This window comes from Planococcus citri, chromosome 3 (genome assembly GCF_950023065.1).
Source record: "Planococcus citri chromosome 3, ihPlaCitr1.1, whole genome shotgun sequence".
NCBI classification, from domain to species: domain Eukaryota; kingdom Metazoa; phylum Arthropoda; class Insecta; order Hemiptera; family Pseudococcidae; genus Planococcus; species Planococcus citri.
Genome location: NC_088679.1, coordinates 81,943,589 through 81,960,963, shown reverse-complemented (window position 1 = coordinate 81,960,963; position 17,375 = coordinate 81,943,589). Strand labels below are relative to the sequence as shown.

General features: G+C 35.1%; 2 protein-coding genes across 4 annotated transcripts; both read left to right on the top strand.

Moving 5' to 3' along the window:
- Positions 1-144: 144 nt before the first annotated feature.
- Positions 145-9,200, top strand: LOC135839823 (E3 ubiquitin-protein ligase ZNRF1). The gene is made up of 5 exons (XM_065356035.1): positions 145-743; positions 2,449-2,544; positions 6,373-6,478; positions 6,575-6,669; positions 6,741-9,200. Exons 1-4 carry the CDS (start codon positions 374-376, stop codon positions 6,630-6,632), a joined length of 630 nt encoding a protein of 209 aa, XP_065212107.1. The 5' UTR covers positions 145-373; the 3' UTR covers positions 6,633-6,669; positions 6,741-9,200.
- Positions 9,201-10,958: 1,758 nt separating this feature from the next.
- On the top strand, positions 10,959-15,470 carry Cdc27 (cell division cycle protein 27). Of its 3 annotated transcripts, none has more exons than XM_065356033.1 (13): positions 10,959-11,110; positions 11,976-12,051; positions 12,127-12,274; positions 12,350-12,709; positions 12,805-13,082; positions 13,174-13,518; positions 13,597-13,777; positions 13,859-14,084; positions 14,183-14,310; positions 14,403-14,520; positions 14,597-14,800; positions 14,893-15,031; positions 15,129-15,470. In XM_065356033.1, exons 3-13 carry the CDS (start codon positions 12,186-12,188, stop codon positions 15,248-15,250), a joined length of 2,190 nt encoding a protein of 729 aa, XP_065212105.1. In that variant the 5' UTR covers positions 10,959-11,110; positions 11,976-12,051; positions 12,127-12,185; the 3' UTR covers positions 15,251-15,470. The 3 variants fall into 3 exon arrangements, with proteins under 3 accessions (XP_065212105.1, XP_065212103.1, XP_065212104.1); XM_065356031.1 differs by lacking the exon at positions 10,959-11,110 and adding an exon at positions 11,261-11,663; XM_065356032.1 differs by lacking the exon at positions 10,959-11,110 and adding an exon at positions 11,869-11,901.
- Positions 15,471-17,375: the final 1,905 nt, after the last annotated feature.

Here is a 17,375-nt window from a genome sequence, read left to right as displayed (position 1 = left end):
GCGATGCTCTTGAATCTATGTAGTTCGTACATTTCTCGCGCTGTGAATAATAGAGAGCGCTCGCGCATGCAACTTCGCGATTACGAAAACCTTGCGCACGGAAAATGTACATTTTTATAACGATAGTGCGAAGTCTTCCCTCTACTGTCTATAATGCGGTCTGTGAGCAGATTTTAATTTTTTTTTCAAGTTGAAATTTTTTCAAACTTCGAAGTTTTTTTATTACCTTTAGTGCAATATGGCCGCCATTTCGCGGAGGTGGTGTCTTGCAATTATAATTAAAATAGTGTGATTGAAATGAATAAATATTCGCCGTGAAAGTGTCGAATGATTGTAAAACGATTGCGAGTACATTAATGATTATAAAACAGTGATGGGTGCTAAAGCTAGTACTGCTAATGGTGACGATGCAAGTGCTCGTGAAAGAAGTTTTTCCACTGGAAGTGCTTCAGACGTAGTAGCTAGCAGTGCATTTAATTTGTTGCATTCTCTGCCAAACCTTGGCTCAACCGATAGACAAAGAGCTAGATCGTTATCCAGTGTTCCAGACGGACATGAAAATGTCAACAGAACCGCTAATTCGAGTGAAGTTCAATGTGAAATCGAAACTATAGATACTGAAAGTAATTCCACTGATGATCGTTCACTCGATAGCCCTTTGGGAACTAATATTGGTCTAAGTCTTGGTCTTGGTCGAGTATATACCGCTCGATCTTTGCCTTCGCATATTTGGTCATTAAATGGTGAGTTGCATAATCGTCTTCATTCGTTTTTATTACATATTATTCGATTGATTACTCGAAAAATCGACGTTAAAAATACACCTCTCGGTACACACATTTCTCCGTTGAAGCGCAGTATTTGTTTTCGTTCGTTATCATTCATTGTAGTCATGTAAATAAGTCGTAGTGAAGTATGGCAAGTACCGAAATACCGCAATATGTAAAATAAAAGGGTTTATTTTCAAACGATGAATAAAAATATTCGTTTCGAGTTTTTCTTTTCTTGATGTTCGATTCGTTTCTTAACATTCGGTATGTTTCGTTTTAACCGTGTTTTTCTGTTTTGCAATGTGCAGGTATGATTAACGAATGTAGCATGAAACTATTTTATTGGCAATTATTTCTACACTACAGTTGAAGTGTGAGTGTTTTTTATTCGCGTACTAGTACGTTCTTGTGGGATGATAACAATGGAATAGACCATGTCTATCACATACCGAATATTACGTACAATTTTTTGAATTAGATCTTCCAAATTCATAATGCTCGTTTGTCCAACAAAAAAAAAATGCAGGATTTCCGCGAGTATTGAGAATTTTTCGTGTAGGAAGTATTTCGTATGCGAGTAGATGTGTTTGGATGTTTTTTATTTCGATAATGGGAATCTTCTGTAAATGTGATAAATATTTCAATCTCCGAGTTTTTGTTGTTATTATTAGTGTTGCTCAAAATGAAAATGAAAGTGGACGAAGGAAGTACGTTTTTTTTTACTCTGGAATGAACGAGACCTCTTTTTCGTATGGAATTTTCCAACTTTAGTTTCTTCCTTGATGTGATGGGTAATAGTTACTTACTGCTAGTTTTGAACAATGAATTGCGCTGTAAGCTTCGAATACTCGAGTAATTCGATGGCACCGTTCATTCAGGAAATAAAGACTTGCGAATAAAGCGAATAAATTACTCGGTTCCTGGGTCAGCTTGTATTTTACGTTTAATAGATGCATATTTTCTTTTCGCTCGATAGAATCTAAATACCGAAACGCTCGTAGGTAGGTACGTTGTTGTATTAAGCGAGTGTGTCCTGTTGTTCGTATATTTTGCCCATTTTTGATAAAATTTTGTCGATGAGATGAATAAAACTGAATGATAACTGAAGTATATCATCGTGCTCGTGTGTAGAATGTTAAATTCAAGTTTTTTAAACTCACACAGTGAGATGAACGTTCTCCGAATTTTCACGTGTCCAGTCACCCTGTATGTGATGATTTATACTTGTATTAGGGTAGGTATTAGGAGAGTATTTGAGGCGTAAAAACAATACGTGAATGTTTTAATTGAGGTTTATGTACGTAATTAATAACACCTTGAAATTTTTCTTTCCCTACGTAAAAAAAAAATGGGGAAAAAAAACGAAAACTAGTTTGGTTATGTGTATGTAATATATGTTTATCAAAATTATGCGTATGCTTGCTCGAAAATTGCTCGGAATATCGTGAAAATTATTTAAAATTCGTGAAAAAATTAATTAATATGAGAATCGTTGAAAATAATGCGAGCTTTAATGAAACACATCGTTATAATGTCACAAAATATTATTCAAACTACGAAGAAAACCGTTTGAATTTTTTCAAAAATTTTCAAATCTTATTTGAAAATTGATATAAAATAGTATCTGGATTTGTTTTAGCCGAACAATTTATTAATTTGTTATTTTGTTGGTTTACAGGTATAAAATGTCCAGTATGTTCGAAATTTGTGTTACCAGATGATGTAGAGTGCCATTTAGTAATGTGTTTAACTAAACCTAGACTGACTTATAATGGTGAGTAGTCGATGATGTAAATTATTTAAAAAAGTAACAGCACTAAGCAGTAATGTACATAGTAATGATGATGTTTCGGAATTTTTCGCATCTTTTTTAACCGGACTTGAATCAGCCAATTTTTGTAACCGAAGATGTAGTATCAAGTTAATCGATCAGATACGAGTACTTTGAGAAATTCGGATCAGTGATCGATTGAAACATGATTTTTTTAATCAGTGTTTGCGTAGTGAAATTGGTATTTTTTTTCAGTAGTAGAATGATGATTTTTGATTAAAAAAAAAAAAAAAAAACGTCACTTACTTTTTTAAATTAATTTCTGAACAATGAATTTGATATATCAATAATAGTCCGGCATATGACAATATGGAGTAATTGCACTCCCCCCCCCCCCCCACCACCGATCTTCCGGGACAACTTTTTTCTTAAAGAGGACATCCTAAGGAACATTTTAAAGTAAACTTGCCAAAAAAAAAGTTGGCCTTACTTACAAATGGTGGCCATTTTGATTGACAGGTCAGCCGAAATCGCAAATTTAACATAGGACTTGCATGAACTTTTTCATACTTTACAAAGGTAGATCGAAAGATCATGCAAAAATTTTTCACCTGTCAAAATTTCAAGTGCTAAAGTGCGTTTTTCGATTTTTGGTGAATTTTTGAAAATCCAATTTAGGCCAAAAATGAGGGAAAAAATCAAAATTTTACCAAATTGACCAAGAAAGCTGAAATTTGGGATATACCCTATTTTCGACATGCCAAATCGATTGGAAACGGTTTCAACCCGTTTTGAGCAGTTCTGGAGCCTCCAGCAGCAGATTTTTGAAACTCGAAATTCCCACAAAATTCCATCAAATTGGAGTTGTAAAGCTAAAATTTATTCTAATAACTAATTTCAATACGCTACGAAGTACTGCCGGTGAATTTCAAGTCGTTTTGGCGCCTCCAGCGACGTTTTGAAAATTCCTGAAGCCTCCAGCAGATTTTTGAAACTTTGAATTTTCTCAAAATTTCATCAAATGGAGATGGAAAGCTGAAATTTACTCTACACTACAATTTTAACACCCTCTGAAAACGACTGCTGGTGGATGTATAGTCATTTTAGAGCCCCTACGACTTTTTTGAAAATTACTGGAGCCTCCAGTAGATTTTTTAAACTTGAAATTGCCCCAAAATTTCATCAAATGGAGATGGAAAGCAGAAATTTACTCTACACTCCAATTTTAACACCCTCTGAAGACGACTTCAGGTGGGCACAAGTAATTTTAGGGCCTCCAGCGACTTTTTTTGAAAATTACTGGAGCCTCCAGTAGATTTTTGAAACTTGAAATTGCCCCAAAATTTCATCAAACTGAGATGGAGAGTCGAAATTTATTCTGCAAACTAATTTTAATACGCTACGAAGTTGACTGCTGGTGGATTTAAAGTCGTTTTGGAGCCTCCAGCGACTTTTCGAAAGGTTGTATGGCGTTTTTTTGGAAAATTGAAATTTCCTAGAAGTAGCTGGAAGCTTTAAATTCAAAACCATTTGAAATCACCATGTAGCCTGCGAGGTAAATTTCAGCTTGCCAACTCCATTTGATAAATTAATGTTGCGGGAATTTCAAGTTTCGAAAATCTACTGGAGGCTTCAGTAATTTTCAAAAAAGTTTCTGGAGCCTCTAAAATGACTTTAACCCGCCTAAAGTCGTCTTCAGAGGGTGTTAAAATAGGAATGTAGAATAAATTTCAGCTTTCCATCTCCATTTGATGAAATTTTTAAAGTTTCAAAAATCTACTGGAGGCTTCAGGAATTTTCAAAAAGTCCCTAGAGGCTCAAAAACGACTTGAAATTCACCTGCAGTACTTCGTAGCGTATTGAAATTAGTTTTTAGAATAAATTTCAGCTTTACAACTCCAATTTGATGGAATTTTGTGAGAATTTCGAGTTTCAAAAATCTGCTGGAGGCTCCAGAACTGCTCAAAACGGGTTGAAACCGTTTCCAATCGATTTGGCATGTCGAAAATAGGGTATATCTCAAATTTCAGCTTTCTTGGTCAATTTGGTAAAATTTTGATTTTTTTCTCTCATTTTTGGCCTAAATTGGATTTTATTTTCAAAAATTCACCAAAAATCGAAAAACGCCCTTTAGCACTTGAAATTGAGACAGGTGATATATTTTTGCATGGTTTTTCGATCTACCTTTGTAAAGATTGAAAAAGTTCGTGCAAGTCCTATGTTGAAACGCAAAATCTGCGATTTCGGCTGACCCGTCAATCAAAATGGCCGCCATTTTGTAAATAAGGCCAACTTTTTTTGGACAAGTTTGCTTTGAAATGTTCCTCAGGATGTCCCCTTTAAGAAAAAAGTTGTCCCGGAGGATCGGCGGGGGGAGGGTGCAATTTCTCCTATTGTCATATGCCAGACTATGGCGGATTGGGAAATTCATATTCTGACTCTGAAAGTAAGGGTCACCCCATCGCCCGAGTCGTAATGATAATTTAATGTTTTGTAAGTCAATACACGCCAAGGAAAAAATCGATACCTACAACCAAATGACCATGAAAACGAATAGATAAGAGTATACTAAGTTGCTAACGAAGGGTTGAATATTAGTATTACATTAGTGTACATATTACAGTGAACCACACTATAGAAGCATTTTTTATTGTGTGTGTTTTTGTTTGCTTTTGCAAAAGATTTGGCGTTCTTGGGAAAAGAGAGCCTGAGCAAGAGCAACTTTTACATGGAAATTCGAGGTGTTGAGAGTTTTCTTCGTAACGTCTGTAGCCCCCCCCCCCCCCGGGGTCTTAGTGAGTTATTTGACGCTGAATGATCTGGAACGTTGAAAATCCAGAAAAAGTGGAGATGACACGAATGATGGAAAATTTTTCAAAATGTTTTCCATCGTGATCAGCGCTAAAATATGCGAGAAAAAACGTTCGAATTTCAATCGTTTTGAAATTTGCCTCCTCAAAATTTACTATTGGAAATTGATGCCTGCTTCACTGTAGTTGTTCCTTAGAATACCAGACGTGCGAATTTTTTGAACGAAACAATTCTCGAATGCTTTAGATTATATGGATTTAGGTTCACATTCGAACTATTCAAACTTGCGATGTGTTAGTGTAATGTTGTGTGATGGCGACGCGATGCCATTTACGTTCAACCAAGTCACGTATTTATCGTGATAAAAAGTCACTTTTGTCTGGTTTTAATTGCGCCCTCTGCGCTGTATAATGTATGTATACGTATTATTCTGTCGTTATACGTACGAGAGTATTTACAGGGACGGAAAATTTTTTAAATTTTCTCCTCCGCAAATGTTTCGCAATTTGATGACGCGATCGATGTGTAGCTGAAAATTGACGGTAATTTATCAGTGACACACGTTACATGTACGCAGCTCGGTATATCTACGTCAGAAACCTCTCACTCTTCTTCATAAGTTCACTGGCAGAGGAGCGAGAGTAGTTGACAGCGAAATGGTATCGCGTGACTGTGATAGTTTGCGCGAGCCACGGTCGCCGTCTGACTCCGCATGCTGTATACATATGAGTAATTGATATTAGCTTTCGGGCACCTCTGCACTAACTACGTACCACCTTACTTAACCTACCTATCTACCTTCCCTTACTCATTGAAAGCTCTATTTTGGTAGGCTCTGGTTTCTATTAATTCCTCAATATTTACTAGTGCATAAAAGAGACGATTTGGATGTTGTATACCTGAACCCTTTGTACATTAGAATGTATTGCTTGATATACTAATAGATTGAAATATGAAATTGTATAATAAGTTTGGTTTTCCGATGTCTAATCGATCGATTGTATTTTTCATTTGTTATAGAGGACGTATTAACCAATGATAAAGGAGAATGTGTTATATGTTTGGAAGATCTTCTGCAAGGAGATACCATTGCTAGATTACCTTGTTTATGTGTGTATCATAAAAGGTACGTTGTATCCGTAGTCCTTCAGCTTCACTACTAGTAATCGATGCAATTTTTTAATTAAAATTACAAATAAAAACTCGAATGATTTTCTTACAGTTGTATTGACCAATGGTTCGATGTGAATCGTTCGTGTCCAGAACATCCGGGAGACTGATGGAGGAACTTGGAATTCGGATTGTGTATTTTGACCGGTTCGTGTCTCTTTCGCTCTCGTTTCTATCAAAAATTCTCTTAATTTTATAATTTTCATTTTTATTAATAGAGCGACGCGGACGTAAAACTTCAATCATAAATCGTGGACGCATTCCGGCTTTCAGTGGGATTGCCAACAAGCAGTCGCTGATAATTATGTGCATCTGAAACGTCATAAACGCGTATCCAAACCTACAATATTGTAATAACCGAAGTAAACTTTTCGACTTACCAAACAACCCGTTCACTTCTCTCCAAACCCAGTCGAGTGTAAATGGTAGATTTTTTTTTGTTTGTAAATTTTACACTCGTATCGACTCTTCGAGGACATTAGTAATTTGTTAACGTGAATCAATGATTGTTTTCTGTCTTATTTGTTTTTTCCCTCTTCTTTTCTAAGTACATTTTGTACTCGATGATTAATTAAGGTGGTTTGGCTTTGGCAATCCGGCTGATGTATTATCGAACAAATTTTTTTTCTTAGTTTACGAATACCTATGCTAAAATGTGATATATTTAATCGCGTACGCGAAATATTTTTATGTATGTATGTATGTGTATTAATTGAACTTGGGTGCGTATAATGTTTACCGATCGGATTACTCGTATAAATAGGTTTGTGTGTTATGAACACTTTTTACACTTTGTATAATTTATGTACATGTGATTGATGCGTAGTCCAACGATATTCAGCTACTACAATACCTATGTTTGGCATAGTTCGATGCGTAAAACCCGAAACGAACTGGCTTGAGAGATCAGAGATATTTCATGTGTAGTCAGATGTAATCGCGCTAACACGTCCATTTTCTTCGACATTTTATCCGTATCTACTCGTGAATTTCTGTTATGGCGGATTTGATTAAAATTTCAAGACGATGAATTATATGCTCTCGGCATTATTTTGTTGTGTGATACGCTTTAATGATACAAAAAATGATTCGTTCGTGCTTCGTTTTTTTTTTTACGTAGAAACGAACGAACTCATTAGTGTCGATTAATTCTTGAATTTATTTATCCTATCTGCGATTAAAACCAACGCGTTCCATCAGCTTACGATTGGTGGTCACAAGATCTCATCGTTGTCCTATTTTAATTAATTCTGTTTTACTATTACTTATTTTTTTTTTGTTTTTGTTTTTTAAATCGACAAATAATGGCGCATTGATTGACAAATAGTGCGACTCGCAATTCAGTATAATTTTCGGGAAAAGAATCGCAGAAAATGAAATTATTATTTTGAAAGCGTTTTTTTTTTTTAAAAAAACTGAAACATAATAAGTCATCTTCAAAGTAGAACCCAGATTACCACTTTGAAAAATTTTTATTTTCGTATCGATTGCCTTGTTAATACTATAATAAGTAATACTAATTGTTCATTATTGTTGCATTAACTCTTTATTATTATCCTTTGACGAGGTCCTAGTACGTGTGTAATTGGTGTAAAAATATTTTGTGATTTGATTGGCTTGTGATTGGCGTTAGTTATTATTTTATTATTATTTTTTTTCTTTTTGTTTATTTTACTTTTTTTTTGAAGTTTTTATTTTTGCTAGAATAGTTTGTGTACGGTTACAAAATTTTATTTTAATATTTAATTTTAATGTATCTACCTACGTATATATTTTTTTTCTTCAAATTTCAACCAAGAAACAGAATTATGTAACGGATGAATAGTTTAGTATTTTGAACCCGGTTCGGACCGAAAGGAGGCGTTGAATGTTGCTGGTCTTTGAAATTCGTTTCCAATGAACTTCTTTTCGGTGCGTCTGTGTAATTTGATCCATTAATGTGATAGTTGATTACTTTCATGTCTCGAGTTTGCTCAAATTTCTGCTTGCGCAGACAATATGTTGCGAATTTTATACGTCATATTTATCCGCTTACGATGACTATGTACTTGTAATTTTAATCAAATCACAAAACAGAATAATCGAAGAACAATTAGACTACGTATTTGAAAAACATGGTTTTATTATTTGACTCTGATCTATGTGTAGATGGCTTAATGAACGCCGTTCGTATTAGTCTCATATTTTGAACTTTACCATACTTGTGATAAAAAAATGATTTAAGTGTATTTTGTATGATTGTACTATTAATTTCGAATCCACTGGATAGGTACCTTCAAGAGTAGAGTTGACGCGAGAACAGTGACAAGATTTAAAATTTAATGCATATCTTATTGTAAAAAAATTTGCGTATGTATGTAGAAGATGTTATCGTTTAATGATTACCTAGGTGATTTTTTTCACGTGAAGAAATATGGCTTCGATTAGTTCAACAATGTCAATTCGGAATGTACAATTTATTAACTTGTGGTATGTTACGATAATGTTGAGGTGTGAACCAACATTTTGTCAACTTTTTCATATTATGGATATGTCTGTGTGTATATACAGTAGTGTACATCACTTTTGTTGTATGTGTTGGCACGACGGCGCGTGTATATACATGTATTGTTCAATATTCCGTCTTATTTTGAAAATTTTTTATAAAACGTATACAATATAAGTGTCTTCGAAAGAAACTGTAAGTTTTATTTCATTTTTGAGATTTCAAAACATTGTGCCTACTCACCTAGGTATTTGTAAAATCACTTTTGACATTTCAATGATATAACATAGACGTTGCTACGATCATTATTAGTTATTTAAAAGGATGAAAAATGGAAAAAGGAGATTCGAAAATGAGCGAGGTCATGTGACCTTGCAAAAGGAGATCCATGGCTTGGGTTACGCAATATTGAGATGTTTCTTTTTGAAAACTTTTTTTTCTGTAATTTTAATGGCTGAATAAATTCCAATAATACATTTATGATACAAAATTATTCAACTAGCAATATTATCATTAATTTTCATTGTATGGTATGTTACAAATCGATTCATAAGCACAAGGAAAGGGGAAAAGATCAATTTTGAATTTGAACGAATCCAAATGTTGGAAAAGACATTGAATTATCACTCAGCATTTTCGTACGCAAAATTTTTTATGACTACAAAAATTAGACAAGTTCAGTATAGTCAAAAATTTCCTGTAATTTCTAATTTTTTTTTCTTTTTCAGTTTTTATTCGGAAACTTGCTTATCAGTTTATCCGCTGGAGTGCTAGTGAGGCTAGGGAACTGTAACAGGGGGTATGCTGGACCGCCATTTTCTTTCTTCACAGAACGTAAACAAACAAAACGCCATAAGTACGCATACAATTTTTCGTGTAATAAACGCAATTTTTTCGATTGTTCGCGAGTTCGGGTGAACTTCTATGTGGTCTCAAATTAAAGACGATGAAATTTCCTATCGATTGATGTTAAATTTTTGTCATTTCGAGTAAAAATAACGATTTTATGAATACTTCTATTCTACGGATTTTTGCATACTACGTACGTCATCTTTAAACTGAAAATTCTCAAAGTTTTCAGTGGACACATGCATGTTTCAAAGTACCAAAATGTTCGGATTTTCATCCTCTTTAAAATGAGCTATTAGCGAAAGCTCTAGATGCAACCGATCAAATCTTCTGGACGTTTAAAGTTGCGAAAACAAGCTGCGCGCGGTAAGTATTGAACTTTGAACTAAAATTACTCAAAATTTAGAGTGGACACATAGGTATTTTAATACATCAAAATGTTCGTAATTTTATCCTCTTTAAAATGGTTGTTTACCGAAAGCTCTACCTTCAACCGTTCAAAAGTTTTTGAAGATCAAATTCGCGGAAAGTGTTCAAGTCGTGTTATCACTGTTATCAGTCAGCTATTTTTGATCAGTAACCACTTTTCGCAACTTCAATCTTCTAAAACTTTTGAACGGTTGGAGGTAGAGCTTTCGGTAAACAACCATTTTAAAGAGGATAAAATAACGAACATTTTGATGTATTAAAATACCTATGTGTCCACTCTAAATTTTGAGTAATTTTAGTTCAAAGTTAAATACTTACCGCGCGCAGCTTGTTTTCGCAACTTTAAACGTCAAGAAGATTTGATCGGTTGCATCTAGAGCTTTCGCTAATAGCTCATTTTAAAGAGGATGAAAATCCGAACATTTTGGTATTTTGAAACATGCATGTGTCCACTGAAAATTTTGAGAATTTTTAGTTTAAAGATGACGTACGTAGTATGCAAAAATCCGTAAAATAAAAGTATTCATAAAATCGTTATTTTTACACGAAATGACGAAAATTTAACATCAATCGATAGGGAATTTCATCGTCTTTAATTTGAGACCACATAAAAGTTCACCCGAACTCGCGAACAATCGAAAAAATTGCGTTTATTACTCGAAAAATTGTATGCGTACTTATGGCGTTTCGTTCGTTTACGTTTTGGGAAGAAATACAATGGCGGTCCAGCATACCCCCTGTGAGGCTTGAAAAATTTTAGTAACTAAAAAAAACGTCAAATGTTCGAGAGCGCTGCGTGACCGGAACGGAACGGAAACAATAACGGTAAATTTTTATCGGATCGGATTGATCGGATCCGTGCTCGAGTATTCGTGATCCGTGATACGTGAGGGAAAAGAATTCCGGTTCGGAACGCATCGAAAAAAAAAAGGCAACACTGTGTAAAATTTAAAGACCCTTTAGCAATTTTTTTGAAAAAAAAAGAAAGAAAAATTCTCCGATGTTGTCTGTCAGATGAAAAATTGTTGTTTTAGTGTTCAATGTTCATATGTGGTTTTGTTTTATAATATGTGCAATGTATGTCAAACATTCTGTCGAATTTCCTCGAATTTGGTCCGATTTGTGCGTTTGGATGTTGTGAATTAATTGAAGTAAACTGTGCACTGCGTCTTATCGTTTTCAATAAAAAAGTGTTAACCTTGTCAAAAAATTTATGAGTTATCTACATCGTTGGAAAAATCCTCTATCTAAACATTTATACTAATCAGTCATTTATATTCGTAATGTGTTTCTTCGAAAGGTACTGTTAAATCATTATTCGAAAACAGCTGCACTGCTTTGACGAATTTCAACAATGCTAGTCCAGGAACCAGTTCAGGTACTTGTAGGCCATCTACTACGTACATATGTCTGTGCAGTAATTTGATCAAATTCTTCGACTATAATCTCATAAATCATGAAGTATCGCTTGAAAGTAGTGGTCGGCCGTTGATTTTCAATGTATTTCTGAATATATGCGTGTTCGTCGTATGGGTTGCTAATCGATCAATTATCAACATTGTTGTTAAAAATTACTTCTGTCCGTATATTTTGATAAGATGAGATGTCACATTACTGTAATAGATTCGTGACTATTTTGAATTCAAATATTTGAATTGTCTGTTTAAACGAATGTATTTATGCTTTTTAGGCAGCGATATGGAATTGCCTGAATCACTATGATTTTGCTGATGCTATATTCCTCGCTGAAAGACTGCGAGCCGAAGGTTTGCATCATCGCAGTATAATTAATCGCATTAGCTGCTAGAAATGATATAATATTTCAAATTATGCAATTACAGTGGATTCGGACGAGACGTTGTTTTTGTTGGCGACGTGTTATTACAGAGCTGGCAAAAAAATGCAAGCATATTCTGCCTTACGTGCTAGGAAACTGAATTCATCCAAGTGTAAATTTCTCATGGCAAAATGTTGCGTCGATTTAGAAAAGTTTGTAGAAATTGTTCGTCTGCCAGATGAAGAGACATCGAATGTGTTTATTTACGTTATATTGCTATGTTCTAGGATACCTGAAGCCGAACTTGTGCTAACTGGAGGTGACGTGACTAGATTTCAAACCGTCGAGGATGTAGAAAATGAATACGGCGAAGAGTCTGCGTTCGTCTTGCAGATTATCGGACGAATATATTATAAATCCGAACGTAATGTCCGCGGAGCGGACGCGTTACGTAAATCGTTGAAAATTTGCCCGTATTTGTGGCAGTCTTATAAAGAGCTTTGCGATCACGGTGAAAAACCGGATCCGAACAAAGTTTTCCAGGTTGTCCAACACGAAACACCCGTAAACTGCCAAAATTCCTTCAATGTAGGATCGAATAATTTTAACGGACATGTTGAAAATATCGTTTTTAATAGTAATAATAGGTAAGTAAACGCGTGAAATCTAGGTTTTGAAGAGATGAGCGCTCATTCGATTGTAGAAAAATTTCAATCGATACAATATTTTCTTTTACTTGCAGTAGTACACCCGTTCAAACGTTAGGATTAATCGTAAACAACTCGATGAGTGGGATTAGACAATTTACTCCGGATGAGAGCCAGTTCTCGTTACTTCGTGCTCCGGCAGCTGTATCTAAACCTAATAAGTATCGTAATCTGTACGGATTGAGTCCGCTTTCGCCAAGTTTTGGAGTTCTACCACTAGATTCGAGTCCAGCAGAAGGATATGTGATCTCGCCGAGCGGAACGTTGCCGGAAAACGATGATCAGAAAATTATCCCCAAACGACAGTTGTTAGGTAAGTTCTTTATTGCTGAATCAACTTTTATATTATATTCGTGTTTTTTTTGTGTTGTATTAAAGAGTAATGATTAATTCATTCTGCGTAGCACGAAAAGAAACTATAACGCCGTTACAAGTTGCCAAGCCAGTAGTATTCAGCCAATCTGGTAATACAGCCTTAGTTACAAACACCCCTAATATACCAGCATCGGCGCCGCTTCGTAGAAGCTCTCGGGTTACCAATAACAATTATAACGTTAAAGAAAACAACAAAAGTCCAAAATTCACCAGTCCTAAGTCACCGTCTCGTAAAACTAAATCGATCAAATTGTCGAAAAATAGTAAATCGACGTTTGGTGATTTGAATGAGAAAAATAAATTAGAAAGCGACTCCAATCTATCAATTCAGAACGCTTGTCAGCAAGTTTTAGCGTTGCAGAAACAGTCGATGGGTATAGTATAATCCATTTTCTGAATTGAAATGTTTTAGGATCGTTCGTTTGTACTACGATCATTTTATGTATTTTCAGAAGGTTTAATGGCCCTGCTACGTAATTTTGGTACAGCGTATTTATACCTAGCGCATTACGATCTGAATAAAGCATTGGACAGTTTTCTCGATTTACCAATGCCTCAACAAAATACTGCTCTAGTGATGTCCTATTGTGGTAAAGCTCACGTAGCCTTGCATCAATACAAAGAAGCTATCAGGTAACTGAACGACTAGATCAGCCGAGTTCATTTCAATATTTAAAATCGTGGTTAATGTTTTATCATTCTCATTTGTCATAGATATTTTGAAAGAGTACGAGAGAAAGAACCTTATCGCGATAGTATGATGGAAATTTACAGCACAGCGTTGTGGCATCTGCACAAAGAGAAAGACTTATCGTCGTTAGCTCACGATTTATTGCAGTGTGATCGTTATAGCCCGTCGACGTGGAGTGTTGCTGGAAATTGCGTATCATTGCATAAAGAACACGATGTCGCTATTAAATTCTTTGAAAGAGCTGTTCAGGTATCCATCATTGCTGACGAGTTTCGATTATCGAGGTTTTTCAAAGTTATAGTTTTATCTATAATTAATACTTTACCAACGATGTACTCTGTTTACAGTTAGATCCAGATTTCGCATATGCACATACCCTTTTAGGGCATGAGTTTGTGATAACTGAAGAACTAGATAAAGCTATGACATGTTACAGACATGCGATTCGCGTTGATCCGCGACTGTACAATGCTTGGTATGTAGAAATAGCTTAACTGAGCTGACCTATTTTTCCGGTGTTCACGATGAAAGATAGACTGATATTATTATGTTTTATCGGCTTTACAGGTATGGATTGGGTAGCATATACTATAAACAAGAGAAATACCAGTTGGCTGAAATTCATTATAAAAAAGCGTTATCCATTCATCCGACAAGTGCCGTAATCATGTGTCATATCGGAGTGGTGAGTTTTTTTTTTCGAATCATTTTTGTAGTGCGCGCTTTGGAATGAATTTTATGAAATATTTTCTCATTTTTAGGTTCAAAACGCGCTACAAAAACCATTTACCGCCTTGGACACGCTGAATGAAGCTTTACAAATACATCCAAAAAGTGCATTATGTAAATTTCATCGAGCTAATTTATACTTCCACGGTGGTCGGTTTCAAGAAGCTTTGCAAGAGCTTCAAGAATTACAAGAATTGGTGCCGAAAGAGTCGTCTGTTTTCTATTTGACTGGAAAGGTATTAATTGCATTTTGGATTCTCGCATTATCGTCGTTGTACGTAGGAAAATTTAAATTTGCTACTCAACTTTGTTTTTGTACTGCTTTCAGGTTCATAAAAAACTAGGTAATGATCATTTATCTTTGATGTATATCAGTTGGGCTACCGATCTTGATCCTAAAGGTGCTAATAGTCAAGTTCGAGAGGCTAGTGATCCATTAATTAATAATAGCGTGGTTCCCGACATAGGTATTGTCAACATCTTCTCACTTATACATAGATATATCTTATTGTATGAATTTCTTATATTGTTATCGTAACGATTGGGGTGTACGTTTTATTTTAGGCGGAGTTTTATCACCGAGCGGTGATCAACCGCCAGCGGATGGTCCTTCGACAGAAGCGCCTACAACTCCAGCAGCCCAAGCCTCTATTACGGAACCGGTTGACATGGATGAAACGTTGTAACCGTAACGAAACAGCATTCTTACAATACTTCAAATTCTTAGTCGCTTTAAGGCCTTCTTTATATAATAATTTTATCGACACACGTACGTTAACTTGGTCAAATATTTATGCTAATTATGTAAATTTACAAAAGAAAAGAAATCGTCAAATTGTACCTATCTTTAATTACATATTTATTTAGAATAAAATTTTATGTAAATAAATGGAATAAGTTATCGAACATCGTCTTAATTCAACCAGAGACTCGAAAGAAAAAATTTCCAAGAGATTTTCGTCCTGCAAAAAATATTTCCCGGTAAACAAATTGTAAACTATTGTGAAAACTGGCAAACGAAATATTAGTCCGGCATATGACAATAGGAGTAATTGCACCCCCCCCCCCAAACAACGATCCTCCGAGACAACTTTTTTCTTAAAGGGGACATCCTAAGGAACATTTTAAAGCAAACTTGCCCAAAAAAAAGTTGGCCTTACTTACAAAATGGCGGCCATTTTGATTGACAGCTAAGGTCAGCCAAAATCGCAAATTTTGCGTTTCAACATAGGACTTGCACGCAATTTTTCAAACTTTACAAAGGGAGATCGAAAAATCATGCAAAAATTTATCACCTGTCAAAATTTTAAGTGCTACAGTGCGTTTTTCGATTTTTGGTGAATTTTTGAAAATCGAATTTAGGCCAAAAATGAGGGAAAAAATCAAAATTTCTACCAAATTGACCAAGAAAACTTAAATTTGAGATATACCCTATTCTCGACATGCCAAATCGATTGGAAACGGTTTCAACCTGTTTTGAGCAGTTCTGGAGCCTCCAGCAGATTTTTGAAACTCAAAATGTCCACAAAATTCCATCAAATTGGAGTTGTAAAGCTGAAATTTAATCTAAAAACTAATTTCAATACGCTACGAAATAATGCAGGTGAATTTAAAAGTCGTTTTGGAGCCTCCAGCGACATTTTTGAAAATTACTGGAGTCTCCAGCATATTTTTGAAACTTTAAATTTTCACAAAATTTCATTAAATGGAGATGGAAAGCTGAAATTTACTCTATACTCCAATTTTAACACCCTTTGAAGACGACTTCAGGTGGGTTCAAGTCATCTTAGAGCCTCCAGCGACATTTTTGAAAATTACTGGAGCCTCCAGTAGATTTTTGAAACTTGAAATTTCTCCAAAATTTCATCAAACTGAGATGGAGAGTCGAAATTCATTCTGCAAACTAATTTCAATAAGCCATCGCCACAAAGTTGACTGTTGGTGGATTTCAAGTCGTTTTGGAGCCTCCAGCGACTTTTCGAAAGGTTGTATGGCGTTTTTTTGGAAAATTAAAATGTCCTAGAAGTAGCTGGAAGCTTCAAAACCATATGAAACCAAAATGTAGCCTGCGAAGTAAATTTCAGCTTGCCAACTTCATTTGATAAATTAATGTTGCGGGAATTTCAAGTATCAAAAATCTACTGGAGGCTCCAGTAATTTTCAAAAAAGACGCTGGAAGCTCTAAAATGACTTGAGTTTTCAGAGGTTGTTAAAATTTGAATGTAGAGTAAATTTCATATTTGCATCTCCATTTGATGAAATTTTGTGAAAATTTAAAGTTTCAAAAATCTGCTGGAGGCTTCAGGAATTTTCAAAAAGTCACTGGAGGCTCCAAAACGACTGGAAATCCACCAGCAGTCCACTTCGTAGCGCATTGAAATTAGTTTACAGAATGAATTTCGACTCTCCATCTCAGTTTGATGAAATTTTGGGAAAATTTCAAGTTTCAAAAATTTACTGGAGGCTCCTGTAATTTTCAAAAAAAAGTCGCTGGAGGCTCTAAAATGACTTAAACCCATTTGAAGTCGTCTTCAGAGGGTGTTAAAATTGGAGTGTAGAGTAAATTTCAGCTTTCCATCTCCATTTGATGAAATTTTGTGAAAATTCAAAGTTTCAAAAATCTGCTGGAGGCTTCAGGAATTTTCAAAAAGTCGCTGGAAGCTCCAAAACGACTTGAAATTCACCTGCAGTACTTCGTAGCGTATTGAAATTAGTTTTTAGAATAAATTTCAGCTTTACAGCTCCAATTTGATGGAATTTTGTGGGAATTTCGAGTTTCAAAAATCTGCTGGAGGCTCCAGAACTGCTTAA

Excerpts from the sequence above, each read along its gene's own strand:
- Cdc27 (XM_065356031.1), top strand. The coding sequence starts at position 11,640 with ATGCTAGTCCAGGAACCAGTTCAG. Across the intron at positions 12,052-12,126 it reads TGAAAGACTGCGAGCCGAAG|TGGATTCGGACGAGACGTTG; the intron begins GTTTGCATCATC and ends ATGCAATTACAG. Across the intron at positions 14,801-14,892 it reads TTTTCTATTTGACTGGAAAG|GTTCATAAAAAACTAGGTAA; the intron begins GTATTAATTGCA and ends TACTGCTTTCAG.
- LOC135839823 (XM_065356035.1), top strand. The coding sequence starts at position 374 with ATGGGTGCTAAAGCTAGTACTGCTAATGGTGACGATGCAAGTGCTCGT. Across the intron at positions 744-2,448 it reads GCATATTTGGTCATTAAATG|GTATAAAATGTCCAGTATGT; the intron begins GTGAGTTGCATA and ends GTTGGTTTACAG. Across the intron at positions 2,545-6,372 it reads ACCTAGACTGACTTATAATG|AGGACGTATTAACCAATGAT; the intron begins GTGAGTAGTCGA and ends CATTTGTTATAG.